This window comes from Myotis davidii, unplaced genomic scaffold (genome assembly GCF_000327345.1).
Source record: "Myotis davidii unplaced genomic scaffold, ASM32734v1 scaffold809, whole genome shotgun sequence".
In the NCBI taxonomy this organism is placed as follows: domain Eukaryota; kingdom Metazoa; phylum Chordata; class Mammalia; order Chiroptera; family Vespertilionidae; genus Myotis; species Myotis davidii.
In genome coordinates, this window is record NW_006300017.1 from 1,906,731 (window position 1) to 1,931,789 (window position 25,059).

The window sequence follows — 25,059 nt, forward strand, 5'->3', positions numbered from 1 at the left end:
GTTTCCCGGGAACAGTTTCACTGCAGAGAAACCCGGGCCCCTCCGCAGGAGATGCTCCAGCCCTGGATCCCGTCCTCTGACTCAGAACTGGGCCCAGCCCCGGACCTGCCCCGTGTCTCACACCCCGCGGCCCAGGCTGTTTTCGGCAGCGGGCAGCTGGCTGCCGGGCTCAGCTCACTCAACCTGCCCTCCCGGCCTCCCAGACCTTCTGGTCTGTCTGGGGAGCCATGGGGTGTCTGTCAGGCGGGAAATCTTCAGCCAGCCCAGGCCCTCCAAGTCCAAAAGGAGACGGTGCCCTTGAGGTGGGTGGTCCTGCCTGGACCCTGGGTGAGGGCGCCGATACCCCACCTCCCACGTGTCCAGACACTGGGCCGAGGTTTACCTGGCCAGGTCCTAACTCGCACACAGCCGTTAGGGCCCGAGCAGCCCGCCCGCTAATTGCTTTTGCTAATTGTGGACTCTGCCTCTCCTGATGTGTCTGCCTGCCGAGGACAGAAATAACCTGGCTCTGGGAAGGTCATTATCACGGGTACTTCCTGCCGCAGCAGACGCTCAGCAGCGAGAGGGGGCCTGACTCAGCATGCACTGGTAGGTCTCAGCCTGGGGCCAGGGACCATGGGTGGGCGGTGCCTGCCCCCTGGTGGGGGCACCGGAGCTCCAGAGCCCCCTGCCCCGTCCCCACAGTGAGTTTCACTCCCTGGAGCCCCTCTCAGTCCTCTGGGCTCACTGGCTCTCTATCCTCCTTCCCCATGTTCCCCAACTACTGGGAAGTCATGTGATGAAAGAGAAGAGGGTGGGTGTTTGGACAGGAGCCCAGCTGGGAAAAGGAGGGGCGGGGGCTCTTCTTCTTGATTTGGATTAGAGCCCCTGTAGCCTCTACCCACCCCCACCCCACCCTCACCCCCACGAGACCTGGGTCACTGGAGTGATTCAGGGGGATCCTCCGTGGGAGAATGAGTATGGATTTTGGAGTCAGAAAACCTGCATTTCAGCCCCAGCCCCGTCCATTACTGACCGGAGCCTGGATGAGCCCCTCTAGGTCTTCATCCAGCACCCTCACCACCAAGGGGACAGGGACGTCCTCGACACTGGGGTTTGGAGAGAGTCAAATGGGAGGAAATGTGCTCTGACCTCAGCATGTGGCCCTGCCCATACCCTCCCTCCTCCTTCCTACCTCCTCAGGGCTCAGCTTCCTCCCTGCCTCCCTTCCCTCTCCCCTTGCCCCTTCTCCCTTCCCTCTCCCTGCACCCTCCCCCGGGGCCATGGAATCTTCCCTGGCACCTCCACACCCATCCCCAGCCTCCCACGTGAAAAGGTCAGACGTCACATGTTGTATCTGTGCCTACATATCCTTTCTCTTCTGGCGAAACCCTTCAAGGTTAGCTCCAACTGACAGCCCCAGCTCCTCCACTTGCTGGGGAAACCGTCTCCATAGCAACCAGTTTTGCTGCTTCGTCCCGCCTTCCTTCTTCCCCCAGAAGCCCGGGCCCCTTCAGCATCCAGCCACCTGAGCTGCTGCTTGTGTCTCGGGGACAGACAGGTGAGTCCCTCTGCCCAGTGCTTCCCAGGGGACCTGCGTGCCATCTCACTTGGAAACCAAAGAAACCAAATGACTCGGATTCCTTCCTCCCTAAAATGCCACCGGGAATGAAAGTGCTCCGCCTTCTTTGCAAACCAGGACGGTTAGGGCAGGGACGCAGGGCCAGCTCCATCTGGTCGCTGGGCAGACGGTCGGTCGAGTAGCCGTTGGTGAGGGCCGTGCCTGAGAAGCGATTCCCAGGAAGGGCTGAGCTCCTGCTAAGGAAGTTAGGAAGAGGCCACAGGAGAAGGGGATGGCGGTCACCCAGATTGTGGGCCAAGTTCAAGCCGGGTTTAAATACTGCCGTCGGCTTCGGAGGCACGGAGCGGAGTGGCCTTGTGCGTGCAGGCCCATCCGATTGAACACGGGATGCCCAGGTGATGTGCACGCCAGGTACCCTCACACGGGGTTAGTGTAAGTATGTCCCTAACACTGCAGGGCACCTGGGTTTTGTTTGTTTCCCTCCTAATCAGCTGCCTGTGCATGGCCACAAAGGCAGGGGACCTGGTGAGGTGCAAGGCCCAGCTTCCAGCTCGGGGGCTGTGGGCAGAAGCGCCACTGGGCAGGGCTGAGGTGCCAACTGCTGGTGCACCGTTCCCTCCCGCAGGCCCTGCCCCTCCTAAGGACCCCAGCTCCATACTCCTCTTGGTGCCCCACCAACTGCTCACAGCTCACCCAGCCAGTTGACAGAGCCGGAGGAGCGGGTGCCAGCCCAGCGGCCACCTGGAGCTCTGCGACCGTGGGCAGGCCTCTTTCCTCAGCCGGGAAACCTTCCTCCAGCCTCGACCACAGTTTCAGCGTCCCCGAGGGGAGGCAGGCACAGCCCAGGGGAGAGGCTCTCGTCGCAAAATTCCCCTTTACAAAGGCCAGAAATCCCATCCGTCCGTCCGGGCGAAGGCTCTGAAGGATGGTCATGGCTCCCACATCATCGGCCAGCTGCCCATTTTTCAAGAGGAGGAAGAGGGAACCTTTGCCAGGGTGATACTCCCTAAATGGCCTCGCTCATCACCTGTGCGGGCAGGACCAGAGAGCCACCATTGCGAGCAGCCATGGCCGCTGGGCAGGCCGGCACTGCCCCCAGGAGCGAGAAGGAGAAGTGTGATCCCCTGAACAGAGGGTCTCATTCGCCTGAATTACTTGTGGTTCGCAGCGGGAGATGCTGGGAACAGGGTTGGGAAGGGCCAATGAGAGTCCGTCGCTCCACCCTCACGTTCGCACCAAACGATCCTGAATGTTGTGTCACTGCTCCCGGTTTCTAAAACTTTCCCGCAAACGGGCTCTTTCAAAATCTCCATCCGTGCGGTCCGGCCTCGACACAGACCTGCGATATCACAGGACAGATGATATTATGATCCACGACCCCGCCTCCCACCAGCACCGTGACCGGAAGGCTCGTTCAAGTCTCTGCTCGGTCAGCCCCAGGCACCAGCTGTGACCTGCGTGACACCATCCTGTCCCTCCTTCCTCGGAGACACCATAGGCCTCCTTCTGATCGGTGTGGCCGATGAGGGTGCGGTGGTCTGGGGAGCCTCCTTCCCATCTTCCTCCCCGCACCCCAAACCGCCAGCCCCTGGGGGGAGGGGGCGGGCTCGGAGGTCTTTACTCTTCCCGCCATCGAGGGGCATGTGAAAATAAAAATGAATAAACAAACGGCGACCCTTCTAGCCAATCGGTTTGGCTACCCTGCAATTAAACAAATGCACAAACCCGAAACACATATTTACGTCTCATTAGCAGAAGTCAAATGCAACAACGGCATTAAAATTAAGAAATTAGGCCCAATTATCCTGTCGGCGGCAGTTGGGAGAAGTTGTCAAGGGCTGGTTTGTTCATTAGTTTGCACAGAAGTTCAGTGGCTTCCTAATCGTGTGCTATTTTTTATCCCCTCCTTCTCTTGCTTAAAAAAAAATCATGTAGGAGGTGCTTTTGTTTCTCTGCAGAGCGGCAGCCTAGATGAGTTGGCGAGACCGGGCCCAGGGAAGGCCCGGGGAGGGCTCACCTCGCTTCTGGGCTGTGTCATCAGGACCCAGCCGTGCCAGGCAGAGGTACGGATTAGAGGGGTAGGAAGGCCTGGGCACCTGCTGCACTGCCCTCTCCTCTCCGATGCCCAGGTCCCTGGGGCAGGCTCTCCACTGACCCAGCGCACCTCCCAGGCTCACTGCCTTCCCTGCCAGCCCCACCAGGCTGGGGTCCACTGGGAACACATGCTCCGGAACTTGTGCCCGCAGCTGTCACCAGCCACAGCTCGCAGGCCAGTCTCCGTCTGGCCAGAGTGGGCAATGTGTGAACGTTGGTCGGGTGAATGAGTGAAAATGTTCTTGCCACAATCTTTTACTGCAGGTGAGAGGATTTACTGGGCCCCTGGCTGGGCGCAGGTGGATGGTCTTGAGCTCGGAGGTGAGTGCACGGCCCTGACCCGCTTCAGAGAGAGACCGTCCTCTCTGGAAGCTTCTGACCTGCTCCCTTCCCTGCATCCTTTGTCCTGGACTCCTGACCAGATTGGGAACCAGTTACAACCCACCGGCCTCCTGGGTGTCCTTCGTCTCCACGTATCGAAGCTCGCTGATGCTTCTTGAATCTGCATTTCGTAGTTGCTCTCCTCTGTCTTCCACGCCAGCGGGCCTGCCTCTTCCGTCTCGCAGGCAAGCACTGACCTACATTTCCACAGGCACCGCCGTCCGTGATGCTGCCAACATGTCAAGTGGTGTTTAGTGCGATGGCTCCGCTGTGGTCTGGATGCCCGGCCCCTCAGGTTGGCAGCTCTCCCAGGCCAGCGTCTTCCCCACTCCTGTCAGCCGGGACTCCAGAGCCTGGGAGGCCGGGAAAAGACCTAAGGCTTTCCCCGGAGGTGTCAGAGGGGGAGGGGGGTGGGGGGGATGGTGCTAGGGGACAAGGCTGGCGCTTGGCAGGCACGGGGTGGGTGGGTGCCCTCTAGTGGGAGGGTTCTCAGGCTGACCTCTATGATCAGCCGGGAAGTGGCCTGAGGCGCAGGGTGTCTGTCTGGGCTGCGCCTGGGACAGATGGACACATAGTCTCCACGCGGGACTACAGGAGAGCCTGACAAGTTCTAGTGCAGTCACAGGCAAACGGCAAAACTCTTTGAAATCAGGGCTTTCTCAGAAAATCCAGGCCAGGCTGCTGCTATTCTGAGAGCCTCTTGGGCTTCTGCAGAGAGCACAAAGGGGGAGGGGATTCGGGGCTGAGTCCAGGTCTGCTTCTCCCACCCACGTGCTGTGTGCGGCTCCGTGAGCCCTCGACCTTCCTGGGCCTAGATTGGCATTTGTCCTGGGTCCCTTCTACCTCAGAGACTTTATTCTGAAGAGCGAGAGAACCAGAGTGCAGGCGACCCCTGCTCTCTGCACGGAAGGCCTGGAGACATGAACTGAAGTGATCCCTGTTGGTCCAGGTTAGAGTCTGCCCTCTGAGCACTTTCTCTCTAACCCAGGGGGCTGCACATTCTGATCACGCTGTCCCTCTCGCCACCACAGCCCTCGCTGTCTGAACCCAGGAACCAAACAGATCCACGGGAGGGCTTGGTCGACTCAAAGTCCCAACAAATCCCGGTGAAGGCATTCAGTCAGGGGGTGCGTCTACCAGGTGCCTACTGTGTGCGGGCCCCGCGGCCGGAGCTGGAAACAGCAGTGAGCGAGACCCACGCTGTCCTGCCACATGGAGCCCCCAGCCTGGCAGGGGTGGGGACACAGGGCAACAGCTCCCCGACCCCGAGAGGACAAGTCCGGCCATTGTGTGTGCCCAGGAAGGGACACCAGCCCAGCCTCGGGGTCAGACTGGAGAGATGGGGGGAGGCAGACGCAGGGCGTGTGGATGTCCCCTGAATGTTCCTTCATTCGCCTGTTCCTTCATTCACGCACCCATTCATTCCGCAGCACTGGGTGCCGATGGACGGCTGGTGGTCTCACGCAGCGGCTACCTGGTTGGAGGACTGTCTGAGTCCAGGTGAGGCTGGGGGATCTACGGGGAGCTCCAGAGTCTCAGGGCCTCCATGCACATGCATTCATTTCTTTATCATGTAAAGTTCAGAATGTGCCCGTCAAGTTCATCTGCGTGACGATGGAAGAAATGGGAAGAGAGAATGGAGGACGGTGCCCGAAAGGCACACCCACCACGTGCGCTGAGTGCACCTACCTATGAGGGGCTGGGAGCGAGACCAAGAGGTTTGGTGGACATCACCTGGGGTGGAGAGATGGGAATAACGGAAAGAGAGATGGAAATAAGACAGTTCACATAATTTTCGCTGAGTCAGAAGAAGAGAGCGAGTGGCAGGCAGTGAATGTGTGCGTCCCTGTGACGGCCATGTGCATGCGTGTCTTTCCATGTGACCATGTGACTGTGGGTCGGTGTCTTTGTCCCTAAGTGTGTCTCTGTGTGTGACAGCATGACGGTGCCTTAGGACGCTGCTGCCACCTGCTTTCGGGGGAGTCGGGAAGCATAGCTCTGTGAAGGGCACCCCGGCAGGCAAGGGTGGGTTTGGGGGAATCCAGATTCTGGGCTCCACCCCCTGCAGCCCAGCCCGTGCCACGTGGGAACTGCCTATGGCTCCTCACTTGCTCCGTCCTTCTCCTGGGAAATCCCTGGCACAGCCAGGATGCCACCTCCTCGTGCAGGGAGCAGGTCTGGTGAGAGGGAGGGGAGGGGGCAGCGAAGTTGGCTTTCCGGTCCATCCCGCAAGGCCAGGCACAAGGCCCTGGGCCAGACCTACAGGGTGTTCTCCTTGGAGCCAGCACTGTGCAGAGATCACTGTGAGGGTCTCACTAAAATCCTCCATTTGGAACCTAAATGCGATAAATAGCCGCTGACAGGGGAGGAGTGGGGATCACACCAAATCCAATTCAGGCTGTTTGCACATGCAGAGAGCTGGAGGCGATGGCAGTCTGAGGTCGAGGGCGCGGGAGAAGCGCGCTCCCCATGCTGACTCACACGGCGCTATATTTGGCGCCTTGATGAGGATAAATCAATGAGCTAGAAAATACAACCCCTCTTCACTTAACCAGGCAGACGTGCGCGTTCCCAGAATGCGGAAAGCAAGCACCGAAATTTCAATTAGTGCTCTACACCCCATGGCTTTCTGGTTGTGAATCATTAGATTGGAACACGGGGCACAAACACGCCAGAAGCAGGCGATGCGGAGGCCATCCTGCAGGTGAGATCTCTCCAAGCAGAGCCTGCGGGAGGCGGGAAGCGCTCCCTGGGGTGCAGCCAAGCTAAACGCAGGTGTGGAAAGCCTGTGCAGGGCCCAGCCAGGTCATTGCTCAAGCCTGGGGGACCCTGTGGGGACCCTGGGGGCACCCTGTGGCCGAGTCACATCAGAGAGCCAGGGTGATTGCCTCCCTTTCTCCCCCACAGAGAAAATTTTAGAACTTTTAGGAGCGACAGTTAAGCTTATGGTATTTTATGTGGTGACTATGGTGGTTTTAAGGGTATATAATTATCTTAAAACTCATCAATATTTGTACATTAAATATGTACAGCTTTTTTGTACGTCAATCATACCTCATTTTTTTTTTAAAAGAAAAAGAACACAAAATTTAAACAAGACAAAGAAAACGGTGGCTTCTTTTAAAAACAAACACATAAACTGGATACTAAATCTAGTTTATCTCAATCCCTTCCCATCAATATTTTAGTTATTTTTTTTCCTCTTGTTCCTCTCCCTCCACCCCCGGGAATGATGTAGAGTTGAATCTCAACTTCCTTGCTTTGGATGGCTAATACTCCAGCCCCGGCTTCATTCCTTAGGGTGCCCCGGTCCTCCCCTCATGCAGACTCATTAGCACATCTGTAGTGCGCCTTTTAGGGGCTGCTTGTGGTGGCGATGGTGGCGGCTCTGAGAAGCAAAATCAGGGAAGCTCAAAATGGGGAACCCAGTCCATGAGCCATTTACAAAAATATTTGGAAATAATTTCTGTTAGGGTCGCCGAAGGAGGAACACACAAAAGGGGTAAAGAATTATACATTTACTAGAGGCCCGGTGAACATGCAAGGGTAGGGTCCCTAGGCCCGGCAGGCAACCAGGGCCAATCAGGTTCCCCACCTCCCCACCTCCCCACCTTCTCCTTCCCACCATGGTCTACGCCGCCCCCTGGTGGTCAGTGCACATCATAGCGATCAATCAAACTCCCCGTCTCCCGGTCGAACTGCAGAGGGGACACTTTACATATTATGCTTTTATATATATAGATTAGGTCAAAAAAAACCAGATGGGCTGAGCCCCCAAATGGCACCAGCACCCAGGGACGGGGAGGGGAGTCAGAGATTTTAAAGGACTCCAGAGGGGTTTTTTCAATGGGGAATTCACTGGGTGGTCTGGATCCTGGGCAAGTCCGAAGGGGAAAGTTAATGGTCTTAGAAAATGGAATGTGGTCTAAGCAAAAGGGAATGTCAATTGCGAAATGATCGAAAGGTCCGTTTCCGGGGAGGGGATATCGATTCGATTATGTGATCAGACCTAACAATTTTAAAATTATAAAGTTGCAGTAGAAAAGAATTACTTCTATACCCTAGATTTGAATTCACCTATTTTTAACATTTTATTCTCATTTGCTGTCTCTCTAGATGTAGTACCATACATATTTTCATTTTTACTAAACATTTATTTGAGAATAAATTACATGCGCCCTGGCCTCTTATACCTAAAATATTTCAGTGTGCATTTCTAGGCAAAGAAATATTGTCTTTTATGCAGACAGTATTATTAACTTCAGAAAATTGATTATTAATACAGAGCTTAAATCTAATTTACTGCCTATACTTCAATTTTGTCAATTTATGTCTTTTTTATAGCGTTGCTTTTCTTGCAGTAGAAGATTGATCGCATACTGTACTGTCATACCATAGTTCTTTGTCTCCTTTAATCTGTAAAAGTTTTGTGTCTTTTTTAAAAAAAAATCTATTATTGAAACTGGAGAACCAATGGGTCCGGGCAGCCTGTCACTACTTGAGCCAATGAAGCAGAGACAGGGTTGAATTATATATGAGCATTTATTCTAATAATGCCGGCAGTATGGGAGAGCTGCAGGTCATCCAGGAATCTGCTCTGCCCCCTCCCCCATAATCCAGCTGCTTATATGGGGTACAAAGACAAAGATTACATGGGGAACTGGGCAAAGGGAATAAGAATGGATATACTATAGCAATAGTTACAGGTTGCAGGCAAAGTGGGCCATGTGAGCTGGGGGGTTTGCAAAGGGCAGGGGGCATCCAGGACTCCATTTCTTTCCTCAACAAGGTTGTCCATCTTTCCGTGATAATCGGCAGCTCCCGGATGGGGAGGGTGGACAGCATTTCCAGGTGAGCTCCCAGGTCCCGTGTACAACTCCCAGCCAGGTTAGAATGTACTCTCTTAAATCAGATCAAAAACAATCATGGTTAACAGAGCATGATGAATATTTCTTATAATTATGGCTGGTCCCGAATGTTATATTCCCGTCCCTAACATTATGACTTTGACATTTTTGAAGAATACGGTTGATCTGCCATTTTTTTTTTATAAATGCTTCTACCACCTGGAAATTCTCATTGTGTTACTGTAGTTACCTAGATATTAATAAGAAGGACGCAAAAGGACGTGGACATTGTTGGGCCTCACGGGCTGGGACACTGGGCCTGTTTGCTTCACCAGGAAGTCAGCTTCACACCCCTCTCTTCCCCGACGTAGGGAGCAGCCTGCCCTGGCCTATAGGATTTGGGGAGCGGGGGGGCAGGGAGAGGTAAGCATATGCAGAATAAAGTGAAAATGGTGCAGGGGGGAAGTGCTTGACCAGAGAGACCTGTCAGTCTAACCTGGGAACAAGATCATTGGTCAGGGAGTGGACCCTTCAGAAGCCCACGAAAGCTTGGGAGGTGTGTTGGTTATTTTGAAAAAGCTCCTGGCTACAACTGCAGAGAAACAAAGAGCCCCTCCCTCTCTCTCCCTCTCTCTCCCCTCTGACCCCCACTCTCCTGGTTCCTTCATGTTCTCTCCCACCAGGAAACACTTGACCAGGCGGGTCGAGTGCCCACCTGGGGCCCGCAGCAGACCACGAGGGCTCCAAAGAACCAAGTTTTAATGCGAAGCAGGAACTCTGGACACTGTCCTCTGTCTTGGCCTTGGTGAAGACAAGGCTGGGCTTTTTCCATGGCGCGTGGAGGGAGATGGGACACGGAGAAACCAGGAGGGGAACTCATTTGATTTTGCGTCACGAGTAAACCTTGCCACACCACAGTCTCAGGTGTGTGGGTCCTTAACACGCAGATCACATAACCTCTCTGGGCCTCCCTTTCTTGTTTCTCAAATGAAGATAATATGCCCGGCCAGCGTGGCTCAGTGGTTGACCTCTAACCTATGAACCAGGAGGTCATGGTTTGATTCCGGTCAGGGCACATGTGGGGGGCGTGCAAGAGGCAGCCAATCAATGAGTCTCTCTCATCATTGATGTTTCTATCTCTCTCTGCTTCTCCCTTCCTCTCTGAAATCAATAAAAATATTTTTTTTTTTAAAAAAAGAATGGAGTCTTTCCTCCTGCCCCAACCCGTGATAACCAGTGATCTTTTTACTGTCTCTATTTTATTTACCTTTTTCTGATTGTCAAGTAGTTAGAATCATTTCAGATTGGCTTCTGTAAAAGTAATATGCATTTGAAGTGTCTTCCGTATTTTTCATGGCTTGATGGCTCATATCTTTTTAGCGCTGAATAACATTCCATTTTCCAATGAACTGCCATGTATTTGTCCACTCCCCTACTGAAGGGCATCCTGATTGCTTCTACTTTTTGGCAATCATGAATAAAACCGCTATAAGCATTCGTGTGTAGTATTTTGTGTGGTCATCCTTCTCTGATGACCTAATTCTCTCTAAGTGGTCTATCAACAGAAGAAAAAAAAAAAGATCATTTCTAACTTAATTTTAAAATAGGATTGACCTATTAATTCATAACTACTCATTACTGCTTCAGGGTTATTGATTCAAATTGTGTCGGGGCCTCATTCGCTGGTCCATTCAGCCAATATTTACAAAGCTTCTCACCAGGCACTGAACGTGGAGGTAGGGGAGGAGAGAGACAAGCTCCCACCTCTAAGACTAGAAAGGAAACAAAGGAATGCAGAATAGGGCTGTCCTAGAGAACTGTGTGTAGGATGCGGAGGCCTGTCCTGCGTGCTTTAGGGCAGTGGTTCTCAACCTGCCTAATGTCACGACCCTTTAATACAGTTCCTCCTGTTGTGGTGACCCCCAACCATAAAATCATTTTCGTTGCTACTTCATCACTGTAATGTTGCTATGATTCGTCATGTAAATATCTGATATGCAGGATGTATTTTCATTCTCACAAATTCAACATAATTAAAGCATAGTGATGAATCACAAAAACAATATGTAATTATCTATGTGTTTTCCGATGGTCTTAGGCGACCCCTGTGAAAGGGTCATTGGACCCCCAAAGGGGTCGCGACCCACAGGTTGAGAACCTCTGCTTTAGGGAACGGTTTATAGAGGAAGCCAGGCAGAAGGTCATGTCTACCTTGAGCCTCCCTTCATGGCTCCCCCAACCCCATCCAGTTAGGGCTGCTTGCTCCTCCCTCCTGAACTATTTTGCACATCCATGCATATGTGTGATAAAAACTGAAGAGCGAAGACTGAGCTCACACAAGAGCAGAGTGAAGGAAGAGAAATTCATGCATCCGTGGGAATTTTGCAGGTAGAATCAAGAGGAGTCCGTGACCAAGAGGACGTAGTAACCCAATGGAGAGAAAAGAAGGCTAACTTCTAGAGCAAGCCTGGGATGCGAAGGCGCACCTGTGTGTGGTCATGCTACTACATGCGCGTACACGGAGCTTTGGCGTGATGCCTTCCGTCTCCGCCTTGAGGAGAAGTGGATGTGACTGTGGCCATGAGTGCTGACCAGGTGATGCGAAGCTGATGTCCTGGAGGCTGACGGGATTCCCCCTGGCTCACTGGTCAGGTGAGCATTTCCCATCTATTGGGGGTACCATGGGTTGCTGGTGAGACTCAACATGACCCATTCTTCACTCGGGCTTCCCTGAGCAGCCCTTTGCCATTGCCTCACTCGCTGGGAAAAAGTGACAGCAAGCCGGGCGGGTGGTACCTGCCCTGGAAATCCAGAGGAGTCGCTCCCCCTTTTTTTCCTGCTTCACTCAGAACCGAATCCTCTGATGGAGCTGAGTGTCAGGGCTCAGTCCCTATTCACAGCTCCATCTAGTGTCACTGATTTGTGATTTCTCCCTACAAATGGGCTGATTGCTTAAATTGAATCTTCATGCTCAGGCACTTAGAGGAAGCTTCAGATGCAAAATTGTTTACAAATGTCTGGAGTCTGAACCCTGAATGTAAGAAGTATATTTGCATAAGTTTGCGAGGGCTAAAATGCACCTTTTGTCTTGGTGCAGATGAGCCCTGCGGGAGGGTCCCAGCAGTGAGCACTAATCCCAAAACCACAGACCGTGGCATCTTATTCTGAGAACTGGTTCACATATGGTCTGAGATGGAGAGTTCTCCTTCCTCTAGGGCAGCGGTTCTCAACCTGTGGGTCGTGACCCCTTTGGGGTTCGAATGACCCTTTCACAGGGGTTCCCTAAGACCATCGGAAAACATATAGATAATTACATATTGTTTTTGTGATTAATCACTATGCTTTCATTATGTTGAATTTGTAACAATGAAAAAACATCCTGCATATCAGATATTTACATGACGATGCATAACAGTAGCAACATTACAGTGATGAAGTAGCAACGAAAATAATTTTATGGCTGGGGGTCACCACAACATGAGGAACTGTATTAAAGGGTCGCGGCATTAGGAAGGTTGAGAACCACTGCTCTAGGGGGAGCCTAGGACTGCCAGGAACCCCCAAGCAGCCAGGAGCCACCCTATCAACCCTGCCAGGCTCCATGTATGCCTACCAGAAGAGGGCAGGCACAGGGCCCCCGTCCCTCCTACCCAGCACAGAGCTCTCCGCACACACCTGCCCGCCTGCAGTCTTTCCTAAAGAGGCCATCGTTTGCCTTTCCTGTTGTCTCTGTCAGGAGCCCAGGCTGTGGGGTGCCCTCTCTGCCCTTGTCCTTTCTGTTCCCCAGCGTCACTAGGTGGGATGCCTTCTTGGACCGGAGTCACCAAACCCCACAGAAGGTTAGAGAACCTGGGCTTGGGGATGAGACCGACTGGGGCTCCAATTCTAGCTTCATCGCGTACCAGCTGTGTGCTCTGGGCAAGTCATGAAGTCAGTCCCTCTACTCATCGACTTGGTCCCCCATAAAATGAGGATGTACACGAAGGTAAACAGCTCTGTGCAGCCTTTGGCCAAGTGCCTGGCACAAGCAACCTTCAATACTAGGCGTACCGGTTAAAAATGCGGATTAGCCATTAACCAGTTAAAAATGCGGATTTTGTAATCAAGGAAAACATGATAATTTCAAGAGAAACATCAAAAGTGCTTCATTCAAAGTCATGTCCATCGCTAGCACTTTTCTTCAGAATAATGAATTATAACTCCCCTCAATGCTTTTTTTTTTTGGCACGAAATTTGACATTTTTAAGCGTAAAAATATCTATGATGTTAACACCTTCAGAAAATTTGACATATGAAGTTTTGAAGCTTGTTGTCAATGCGACAAAATAGCATACATATCAAATCGCATATATATCAACATATGTGTAGCTCCATCAATCTGCATCACTTACCGGTACACCTAATCACTACTATTATTATGGTACTGTTATCATTGTCATTATTATTATAATTACCCAGATTTTGTGACTATCTAAAAGCCCTCATTTAGATGCAACACTGAAAAAAAAAAACACCCCCCCCCAAAAAAAACCCACCCAGACACAGTGTAATAAGAACACCCTGCCATCTATGACTCTGCAAAACAACAACAAGCTAGAATCTTCTCTAGTGAAGCATCCAGGTTACATTTAAGTTAAACACCACCCTGAGCTAAATATAGAACGTGGGAAATTCTACAGAAACAGGTGACCCAGATTCCTCCGCCAGATACCGGCATGGGAAAGGGGATGCGGGGAAATGGGACAGATTTAAAGGGACCCCTGCAGTGCGGAAACCTTGTGTGCAGCCTGATTGAAGCAGCCACTGCAAGGACTCTTGTTTGTTGTTGGAGGAAACCAAGGGGTTTGACCATGAGCAAGTATTTGTTGATATTGCAATGGTGTTAGAAATTTTGCTAGATATAATTGTAGAATTGCAGTTATGGCCTAAACATGTCCAGTTATTAGATATAAATGCTGAAGTCCTCTCAGGTACAATTACTGCAATGCTGGGATTTACTTTAATATCTTCTGGAGGAAATGAGGTGGGCATGGGAGAGGCACACATAAGGGTTAAATTGACCGCTTTGACTGCTCTTTCTACTTTCATGCATCTTTGAACATGCCAGCTATACTTATAAAAGGGTAATATGCTAATTAGACCGGACATTCTTCCAGACAAAGCCACTGTGGCAGAGGCGGTTAGGGGGCAATCAGGCTGGCAGGGGAGAGCAGTTAGGGGGTTATCAGGCTGGCAGGCAGAGTGGCTAGGGGTGATCAGGCAGGCAGGCAGGTGAGTGGTTAGGAGCCAGCAGTCCTGGATTGCAAGAGGAATGTCTGACTGCAAGGGGTCCCGGATTGGAGAGGGTGCAGGCCGAGCTGAGAGATTCCCTCCTCCCATGCACGAATTTCGTGTACCAGGCCTCTAGTAATGAAATAAGTATAAAAGTCCACATAAGCTCCCACTGGCTGGATTTTACCAGTGCCCCCTGGTGGTAGCCCAGTGCATACACTCTGGGGAGGGGACCCTGGTCCCACCCAGGAATCAGAGGGAACTGGCTCCTGCACCTTCACAACGCCCCCCCCTCCGCCAGCCCACTCCCCACAACCCACAATATCTGCCACCTGCCCTTCGGGCCTCTGCCCTCTGTCCTGGTCCTGGACTGTCTCAGCACCTGCTAGACATACTCGCTCTCTGACCAGCGACCTAACTTCTCTGAGCCCCAGAGTCTCGTTTCAAAACTGGGAATGGAGATAGCTACCTCCCGGCTTGAAGCCCTCAAAACACGTGGCTCTTTCCTCCTCTTCCTGCCTTTGGTTCCTCTTGGTTTAGCCGAACTCTGCAGGCTGGGGAGAGCCAAGCTTTGTGCGCCTGTATCGAGGCTGCTGATGATACAAATGCGGCCGGCTGGCAGGCTCTGGTGCACAGAACTCAGCTCAGGGCCAAGCCTCCTCCTCCTCCTCTTCCTCCCCCCACGCATCTCTGCGAATCATAGCTTCCAGCTATTAGACTAAAAATGCATCTTTCACTGTCAAGAAGCCGTGCCACAGACATCCAAGAGTCCTTAGCTATGCAGGTTTGCTATCTTGGCCTAGAAATGGGGCGGCTGAGCCAACTTAATATCTTCCTTCAAGAATCTGCCCGCGCTGATGCCAAGAATGCTCACCAGCTGTCTCTGGCTCTGATGAGCGATGAACCAGAGGAGCCCAGAGGAGTCACATTTGACCTGCTGTGAATTCAGCTTCCGCCACCGGCGTGGGGCCCGAAGACAGGCCCCAGGCAAGGGGCTGGGCCATGTTCAGCCCTCATCTCAGCAGAAGGGCTTCCGATGGAGGACCAGCCGGCAGAGGGCCCGGGCCTGGGCCTGCAGCACCCAGCCTTCCAGGCAACGGTGAGTATTTTGGTTTATATTTAAAGGAATAGAGAAATTCTGGAGAGTAATGGAATCTACTTTTCATCTATAAAATGGCCAGAGCTGAACTCCTGTCTTTTCTTAGCTACACTTAGGTCATCACCGCATTAACAGAAATAGCAAAGCTTTAGGATCAAGTGGCTTTCGTCATGAGCTTGGGCCTGGGAGACTGGTAAACCCCAGAGCCCAGCAGGGGAAGTGGGACAGCTGTTCTGCAGCCACTCCCTGCGGGAGGAGCGCCCACCGGACACGCGGCCTGGACAGGCAGGCTTCCCCGGTCACTCCAGCATATGATGGCTCAGCAGGTCTATTCAGTGACCTTCTCCTCTACCCCAGGGTTCGCAGAGTCCTTTAGTTAATGTTGCCCAGTGGGCAGGTCCAGTTACTCCACCAGCGCCTGAAGCAGGATGGCTGGGAACCCCTCTCCTTCCCGCTGCTGCCCTCCCCTTTCCCAGATAGACCCTGGTTCCAGACCTGCCTGGGCAGCCGGGCCTCAGCCTGGAAGGACTGGCCCTTACCTCCAGGTGGCCACAGACCTTGTCCTTGGGATCTCAGGCTATTAGTAGCTTCCTCCTCTGCAGCCTGTGTCCCCAGCCTCTTGTTGTGTCCTGTGGGGATTAGGGGTGGCCGGTCGCTCACCCCCCCGGTCAGCTGTCACCTGCCTCCCACTTGTCACCAGCCAGGGGTTGTTTCTGTAACCTGGGTTCATGGGACTGAGGGGTTCATGGGACTGAGGGGTTCATGGGACTAAGGGGTTCATGGGACTGAGGGGTTCATGGGACTAAGGGGTTCATGGGACTGAGGGGTTCATGGGACTAAGGGGTTCATTGGACTGAGGGCCCCCTCCAATGCTCCACACCCAGAAGCCTTCGCTCTGAGCTGTCTGGAGCTGCTGGCGGTGGGTGTGGAAGAAGTGCCTCCTGTTGTAACTTCATCACCAATTAAGTGAACCTCTGGCATCCTCAGAGGAAAAATTACTACAAGCTCTGAATACATGTTTGAAAGATCAGCATGATCATTATAGTGCATTACTCAGTTTGTTAAGTGTGCTTTAAAAAACCCACCATGGAATATATCTTCATTGTAAGGGCATCTGTTGTTTCTTACAAATGATTAGCTGTCACTGAATCACCAATTTAACTTTGTTGTGTGGTTAAGACTGATTTTTTTTCACTGTCGAATATATATATATATACTATATATTTATATTTTTTTCCCCAGAGAGGAAGGGAGAGGGGGGCGGGGAGAGAGAGAGAGGGAGAGAAACAAACCAGCTTATTTTAAAGAATGGGCTTGATGATCAGAAAGTTCTGGATTCACATTCCGAGAGCTGTGTGACTGCGTGGTGGGTAGGAGCGTGACCCAATACTGGGCTTCACGCCTAGGTCTGCCTGTGTTACGTGTGGAAAGTTACTTATGTTTTCTGTGCCTCAGTTTCTTGTTTGTGAAAGTGGGGGTTATAATACTACCTATCCCACAGGGTTGTTGTGATACCGAAGGACACGCGTGAAGGGCTTAGAGGAGGTCCTGAACAATAGTAACTGTCATTATTATTATTATTGTCACTGTGATGATGATTGATGATGATGATGAAGATGATATGATGACAACCTTGGATTATGACCTTCTCTTAACTTCTCTTTCTTTGTCTCTAAAGTAATGATAAACTTACCTACCATGGTGGACACTGTGATATACCCCCCAGGTGTCCCTTTGATGAAAAATCGCTTCCTCAACTATTTTGGCAACAGCTTTTAGAGGTTAGTTCCTTCAGGGATCTTGTCAGCTACATTGGAGAGAAGTGGTCCTACCAGAGTCATGTCTTATCTCAGTCCACATTCATGACTGATGGGTATGGGCCTGTACGACCTTTTCATCTGGGCCCAATTTGGGATAAGTCTGAAGGACTATCATGCCTCCATTCCAGTTGAATTTTGGAGGCCTCTATACCAGTTCAAATTCTCCCTCTGTCCATTCTTTCTTCATTTTCCTCCCCCCCCTCCACAAGTCTTGATCCCAAAGATACTTCTTAAAAGCATTTTACTTTCCAAATTTTATGTCCTAGCCAGCTGTTTTAGGAACCCAACCTGTGACACCCAACTCCACAGAATTGTTGGCAGGATTAAGAAGCATAACACATACAGTATTCAGCACTATAGCTGGACAATACCTCCACTTACAACATCATCAACTAAATCTTTTTGGGGGCCTTTCTCTCCATTGTATTCTATGCCTTCTCCCTGAAACATGGCACCGATGACCAACTCAAATGAAAAACGATTTATCAGGTCAACCTAAACTCATTGTGTTTTCGTTCAGGGTAGAGTTTGACAGTTAGCCCCAGATGACATGAGGGACTCAGGTCCAGCTGGTTTAATGAAATCAGCTTAATTCCTCCCCAAATACAAGGCTTCAGGTTCAGGGGAAGATCATGTGCCTCCAGGAAATGCCTGTTCATTGATAGAGTTCCTGCTTTGTTACTCTACATTTTCTCACACACACACCCCGCCCCCCGCCCCCCCAAGTTCATTCATAATTCTAGTTGTTGCCTTCTCAGGAACCATGCATAATAACATGAGACAAGGCACTAATTTACATAGGGACTATCAAGGCTATTTGCAAAGCAATGAAATACACATTGTTGGACAGGTACAGCAGTGTTACCTATGCAGATCATGAAGGTCATTTTCTGTGTGTTGCTTGCGGAAATCTCAGTCAATGAATCTTGCTCTTAGCTTCACACTTGATTTTCTTTGTGGCAAAAAGCCAGGGGCATGTGGGCACTTATAAACAATAAAAATAAATGATATTGGCAAGAGGCGAAGCCATCAACATCATTTAAAGTCTCCTCATCACGGGCTGACAAGTGATCACTGGACTTGCACTAGAGAAGGGAACGCTTGAAAAACAGACCAAAGGGTGGATGGGTGAGGAATTCATCAGCACGAGCATCAGACAGATGCTCTGACCTTTGCTTGAGTGATGATTCTTTCGATCAGGTCAAGCCCCTGGGAATTACAAAGCCCATGCTCCCCTGTAGGGCTCATATTTTATTTACCATCTGCCAAAGTACTGGGAGTTTTATGGATTAAATAATCTCCCATTTACAGGTAAATACTCTTGGGGGAAATCCTATATAATAAAAACCTAATATGCAAATTGACCAAACGGTGGAATGACCAGTCGCTATGACATGCACTGACCACCAGGGGGTAGACACTCAACACAGAAGCTGCCCCCTGGTGGTCAGTGCACTCCCACAGGGGAGCCACTGCTCAGCCAGAAGCCAGGCTCATGGCTGGCAAGTGCAGCGGTGGTGGCAGGAGCCTCTCCTGCCTCTGCTGCAGGTGGGCGGTAAGCAGCGAGGGGTCCCAGACTGCAAGAGGGAGCAGGCAGGGCTGAGGAATCCTGCTCCCCATGCACAACATTTCGTGCACCGAGCCTCTAGTAAAATTATAATAATATTTATCTTAAACCTAAAATGAACCCACAGGAATTTACAGGAAATAAGACAAAACATTGCCATCTAGCTGACAGCAAGTTTATTCTTGATTGAGATACAAAGCGTAATTAAGCCAGGGCTATTGAATAATTTACAAGAAGTAAATTATGGATTTAATTGTGCCCTCCAGAGCAAGATATGAGTAAGTTCTAAATCCCAACAACACATAATATGATCTAATTTGGAAATAGAGTCTTTTCAAATCTCAACAAATTCAGATGAAGTCAGACTGTGAGACAATAATCTTTTGTTGTTTGAAGAAAACTATTTGTGGTCCTTGGTTACAGCAGCTCTAGAAAACAAATACAGTAGGTTTTAGAAACATTTGCGGGTAGGTTCTAAAGGCTTATTGTTTTGCTTCAGATTTAGGGAATCTGTGTGTCAGTCATTTTCCCATTCAGCTTGAGCTCTATTACAAACCTTGTGTTGAGATCAGTACAGAAACGAAAATGGCACTGAATTTTGTGTTAAGGATGGTAGAAAGGTCTCATGAGAGAAGGGGAAGGAGGAAGAGCAAAGAGGAGGATGGAATAGCAGAGACGGTAGTAACTGAGGTGGAGCAAGGGGCAGTAGTGGAACCCTCGCTGGTTTGGCTCAGTGCATAGAGCATCAGCCTGCAGACCGAAGAGTCCCAGGTTCGATTCTGGTCAAGGGCACATACCTCGGTTGCAGGCTCCTCCTTAACCCTGGCCCTGGTCAGGGCGCATGCAGGAGGCAACCAGTCAGTGTTTCTCTCACATTGATATTTCTCTCTGTCTTTCCTTCTCTCTGCCACTCTCTCTAAAAGTCAATGGGGAATATATCCTCGAGTGAGGATTTAAAAAAAAAATTTTTTTTAAATTTAAGAGGCATCCATCTTTCCACCTAGAAATCCTACTCCTGGGTTCTGTTGTATAGCAATCAATATAAGCATCAATATGTGAGCAGGTAATAGCATGAGTTGTCTTAGTGTGTTCCCTACTCCCTACCTGGTCCTTCTGCTTCACTAGTCCACAAGGGTCAAGGGTCAAGCCGATAGACAACTCCATGGCAGCTGGCAGTCCTAACCGCACGCTGGCCCCTGATACAGGAGTGGGGAAGGGCGAGCCCTCACTCGCACAGCCACCAGAGGTGCTGACTGCGAAGGCGTGCAGTTCCCAAGACATAAAGGACTGTCCAGGAGCAGCGTGCAGTCCATGACCAACTCTCTTGCTCCATTCAGATGACTCCCAAGGACCACCCCAGACCCAGAGCGCTTGGCGTTAGCTGTTGGCTAACATTCCTTGGGTTGCATCTGCATCTCATTTCAACTTCTGCTCAAGTCTGATTCCCGGAAGCACTTAACAGGTGTGGCTCCTGGGTGTACTCCCAATCCACTCCCCACAAAGAAATCTCCACCTTAGCATCTCCTTCCCAGGAAATCCAAATGAAGATGAGGGTCATTGCTTCTGTATCATTTATGTGCCAGGAGCTCTTTTTAAGACATCTTTACGTCTCTAAATTAATTTAATTCTTACAAAATTCTTATGTAGTAGGAAGCATTATCATCTGTAAGACCACAAAGCTTCTTAGTGGTAGAATCGGGATTTAAAACCAGGATCCGGAGGCCATTTCATTAATGTCTCCTTTGTAAGATTAAATATATTGAGCATTATTTCAAAAAATTAAAAAGCTATATGCCCAACCATCGTGGCTCAGTGGTTGAGTGTCAACCTATGAACCAGGAGGTCATAGTCGATTCCAAGTCAGGGCACATGTCTGGGTTGTGGGCTCGATCCCTAGTAGGGGGCATGCAGGAGGCAGCCGATCAAGGTTTCTCTCTCATCATTTGATGTTTCTATCTCTCTCTCTCCCTCTCCCTTCCTCTCTTAAATGAACAAATATACATTTTTAGAAAGATATATACAATGTAATAAGATGTGTACAGAGGCCTGAAAGACAACAGAGTGTGTTTGAGACAATGAAAGGAATCCAGCAATTCCAGGTTCTGCAATGAGGTTGAAGAAATAGGCAGACAGGTTTTGGAGGTGACTTCCATCTTAGTTCAGGAAAAAGCTCTTATTATTTATTTTTGTTGAAGTACAAGTGCTCTGGCTCTGAGCGTAGGGTATACATGGTTGCCTCTTCAAGGAATCAAAAATGTTTACTTTGCCTAGATACAAAGGCAATCCTGACAAATAATTATCTGCACTTTATAAGTAAATGATATTGGCGTGCAATATTGGTTTGGTGTATCAGTCCATTTCTTTCCGTTTCAAGACACTGGTCTAGTTCCTAGATGCCCGCCTGATTAAACTGCTTTAGGCTACCCAAATGAGGAACCAAGTTTCTCCAAAAAATCCTAAATTTTGAATGGTGATTCCCCCCCCCTTTTTTTTAATGCTACTAGTTGACACTTGTGTCAAAGATCTTTAATTCTTACCGTCCTTCACTAATCCCCGCCTATAATATCAACTAACCCTGGAACCTATAATTCTAACTCTAAAATGAGACCTCCTGTCCTAGTTGGTTTGGCTCAGTGGATAGAGCATCACCTGTGGACCAATTCCCATTAAAGACATAAAATCGATGTGTTTTTCTCACATCTCACATCAATGTTTCTCTCTGTCTTTCACTCTCTCTTCCAATCTTCCTAAAAATCAATGGAAAAATATCCTTGGGTGAGGATTAACAACAATGAAGTCCTTAGACCTCCTTAGTCATGCATGTTTCACTTATTTCCAGGCCTTTAGTGATCTGTGTACCTGATAATTACCTCTGCGTGTGGTATCATATCTCCCTGTCTAGCTGAGAGCTTCCTCAGAACTCCTGGGCCCCTTGGTTCCTTCCACTGAACCAGGCCCCAGGGTCTAGGGTCAAACCAACCGATGATTCCATGGCAGTTGGCATCCCTGAGAGCAGTTTGGCCCCACTATAGGAGTGGTCCCAAAGGCTCTTTCAGCTTCTGCCACAGCCAATGCCTCAGCGATCACTAAACATCTAGATTTTTCTCTTCTTCCTGTGACGACGAATCAAATCAGAAGGAAGGCATGTGAGCTACTGGTGGTGGTCTCCGCTCGAACTCTTTGCTTGCCATCATGCAGCTATCAATTAGAGCTATCCAGGCCATCAACATGTTCATCTCTTCTTGGGCCTTAGTCTTCTTGGCAGTAGGGATTTTGGTCAATGACTGGGTTAGAATAAATATTGAGGCCAGAGCAACTACAAAAAGCCACAGCCCATGGATACAGAGTACTATTTGGCCAAAAGGTAAGAACGAGACCCTAGGAAGATGGGTGGAGAGGGAGGGTTCACCTTCCCTTGACTTCCATTTACCTTACCAGCTTACTCGTTATTCTCGGATGCAATGTCCTCCGGCTGCAGTGGGCCCACTTTCATAATCCATATAGTCAAGACAGAGTTCAAAAACCTCGCTATTTCTAATGTCTTGGGGATGTTTTGAAGTTCACAGACGTACTGGCTGGACAGTAGAGAGGTCTTGGCAGGAGCAGCAGGGTGACCCAGCACAGCAAGAACAGAAGGGTATAAAAGAAAGGCAATGGCCGAAACCGGTTTGGCTCAGTGGATAGAGCGTTGGCCTGCGGACTGAAAGGTCCCAGGTTCGATTCCGGTCAAGGGCATGTACCTGGGTTGCGGGCACATCCCCAGTAGCAGATGTGCAGGAGGCAGCTGATCGATGTCTCTCTCTCATCGATGTTTCTAACTCTCTCTCTCTCTCCCTTCCTCTCTGTAAAAAATCAATAAAATATATATTTTTAAAAAAAGAAAGGCAATGGGCAACAAGGCAAGTCGGTTATGTGGACAGCCGAGGTGAACAGGAGAAATTCGAGTATTTCCTAAGAAATGAGTTCTGCAGAAGGGAAGGAGGAGAAAAGAAGCTGACAGAGATACTAAGATAGCAATGGTTTCTTGGGGTTCTCTCTCCCATTCAGCTTATGGCTTCCTGCTTCTTCGTCACCCCCACTTCTGTCTGTATGATGTAATCAAATCTCTCAAACGCACCCCCCACCCCCCGCCCCATTTCCATTTTGACTTAGAGATGTGTGGCCCCTGGGTGGAAATGAGCCTGGAACAGGGGTGGGCAAACTTTTTGACTCGAGGGCCACAATGGGTTCTTAAACTGGACCGGAGGGCCGGAACAAAAGCATGGATGGAGTGTTTGTGTGAACTAATATAAATTCAAAGTAAACATCATTACATAAAAGGGTACGGTCTTTTTTTTTTTTTTAGTTTTATTCATTTCAAACGGGCTGGATCCGGCCCGCGGGCCGTAGTTTGCCCACGGCTGGCCTAGAAGAAACATCAGTCCTTCTCTCAAGAGAACATCTGCTTTCCAACAGGTGACATGGAAGTGATCAGAGTCATGCTGATTATAGTCCTCAGCCTTTCCTACTTTTATAACTTCTTCCTGGGATTGGAATTCACCTATATGATTCCTCAAACGGCGTGCGTCATCTTCATGGCTGTCTTCCTCACGTTCTTCACCGGTAAGACCCCCTGGCTCCCCTAACACGGGCGTGGCCGTGTACTTGGTCTGTGAGCCCAGCCTGTAGTTCCTGACTATTGGGGCCTTCCCAGAGTTTTGGCTCCGATATGCAGCTTCTGAATGGAACCATCCACAGACGTGGATGAGGTGCCTATATGCAGGGTGGAGGCTTAGAAATTAGGCCCCTCTGGGGGTTAAGATGGGTGGAGGCATCACGGTTCCTCAAAAGGGGCTTTTTCTTTTTTTTTTCTCCTTTGGTTTGGCCACTAGGTGTCCTTCTGCTCTCCGCACTCCTCCTGTATCACATAAAGCTGAGGCAAGGCAAATCCGTGTACTACTCTAATTATCATGTCACCGGGAACATTGAACATTCCTACATTAGCGTTTTCTTCCATTTTGCCTCTGGTGAGCGTTTTAAGGGCCTTTGATGGGGAACGAGATCCAATCCACCCTGGGTGGGAGGGAGAGTGAAAGGACGGGGAAAGGGAATAAGGAAAAAGGACCGATCCTTGCATTTTAAGGGGGTAAAGTTCAAGTGGACTCGCTCTCGGATGACAATTCCTCTAGCGATAGAGCTGGAGTTCAGGACTGGGTGACATGGTCGACGTGCTGGCCTAAGAGGGCAGCTCCTTACCTCCACCTTTGCTACCGTCTCTCACACCCTCCCCATCTCAGGGAAGACTAGAGAGCGTGCATAGCATGGAATGTTCACGTAGGTGGGTGGGCAGTGTCATGCCAGGGCAGTTTTAGATCAGAGAAAAGCAATCCCTAATACTAAATGTCCAGCCACCAATATTGGAGACCCTTGCTTCTAAAGGTGGTTTTGTCTTGTGTTTGTTTTTTTGTTAATCCTCAACTGAGGATATTTTTCCATTGATTGATTGATTGATTTTTCTTTTTAGGGAAAGTGGGAGAGAGAAGGAAAGACAGAGAGAGACACGGATGTGAGAGAAACACATCGATGGGGTGCCTCCTGCACAAGCCCTGACCAGGGCTCGGGCCGGGAGGAGTCTGCAACCAGGGTACATGCCCTTGACTGGAATGGAACCTGGGACCCTTTGGTCTGCAGGCCGACCTCTATCCACTGAGCCAAACCGATGGCTGGCTCTAGAAGAGTTTTAAAATTTCATTTAGAAATTCCTAACTCAGAGGCAAGTCCCTTTTCAAAAAAAAATCCTTAATTTTGTTTTGTTGGGAAGTGTCTCCTGCATCCAATTTTAGTCTGTTCAACTGAAGCATTTGGACCTCCTTCCAAATTTCTTGGGGGCAGTTCAAAAGAGATACCCCCCCCCCACCGGGCTTTGGGTCAGCGTCTCTCTGGTATCTTAGAGGGAAATATTTCTTGACGATTTCATGAAACATCTACTGTTCCTCTATCGCCCTCCCCCGGCTTCTCTCTTCCCCAGGACTCTTCTCTCTCCTAGAGTACCGGCGGGTCATGAAGAATAGTGCCTCTGAATCCACCATGGGAAACTCTGGCTGCGACAGTGACGTGAGACAGCAGTCTGGGAGTTCTATCCAAGTGATTTCATTACCAGAGCGCAGCCCCATTCTGCCTAGCATTGTCCACGCGCACTCTGATCTGTCCAAGGAGAATAGGCTCCATAGGGACTCACAGATGCAGAAACGCCGAGTAACCTGGGCTATGTAACTTGATCATCCATCGCTCCTACGTGCTCATCTAAATGAAAACCTTTTCCTGTGCCTGTTTCTGGGTGGATGTTCAACCGTGTTGTCTGTAAATGACTGTGACCTGGTTGACATCTGTCAGAAAATCCAGACTATGGCTTTAAAAAAAAAACAAAACACCCCTTACCT

At 50.0% G+C, this 25,059-nt stretch overlaps 1 protein-coding gene and 1 long non-coding RNA gene across 5 annotated transcripts; both read left to right on the top strand.

Moving 5' to 3' along the window:
- The first annotated feature begins 1,205 nt into the window (after positions 1–1,205).
- LOC102766406 lies at positions 1,206–4,361 on the top strand. Its single transcript, XR_436305.2, has 3 exons — positions 1,206–1,540; positions 3,520–3,624; positions 3,920–4,361. It is a non-coding gene; the product is annotated as an uncharacterized LOC102766406 (long non-coding RNA).
- Positions 4,362–11,277: 6,916 nt separating this feature from the next.
- On the top strand, positions 11,278–25,053 carry TMEM225 (transmembrane protein 225). Of its 4 annotated transcripts, none has more exons than XM_015571978.1 (5): positions 11,278–11,535; positions 14,695–15,253; positions 23,096–23,242; positions 23,512–23,646; positions 24,648–25,053. In XM_015571978.1, exons 2-5 carry the CDS (start codon positions 15,157–15,159, stop codon positions 24,890–24,892), a joined length of 624 nt encoding a protein of 207 aa, XP_015427464.1. In that variant the 5' UTR covers positions 11,278–11,535; positions 14,695–15,156; the 3' UTR covers positions 24,893–25,053. The 4 variants fall into 4 exon arrangements, with proteins under 4 accessions (XP_015427464.1, XP_015427466.1, XP_015427465.1 ...); XM_015571980.1 differs by having other exon boundaries at positions 14,997–15,253; XM_015571979.1 differs by lacking the exon at positions 11,278–11,535 and adding an exon at positions 12,379–12,722.
- The last annotated feature ends 6 nt before the right edge of the window (positions 25,054–25,059 follow it).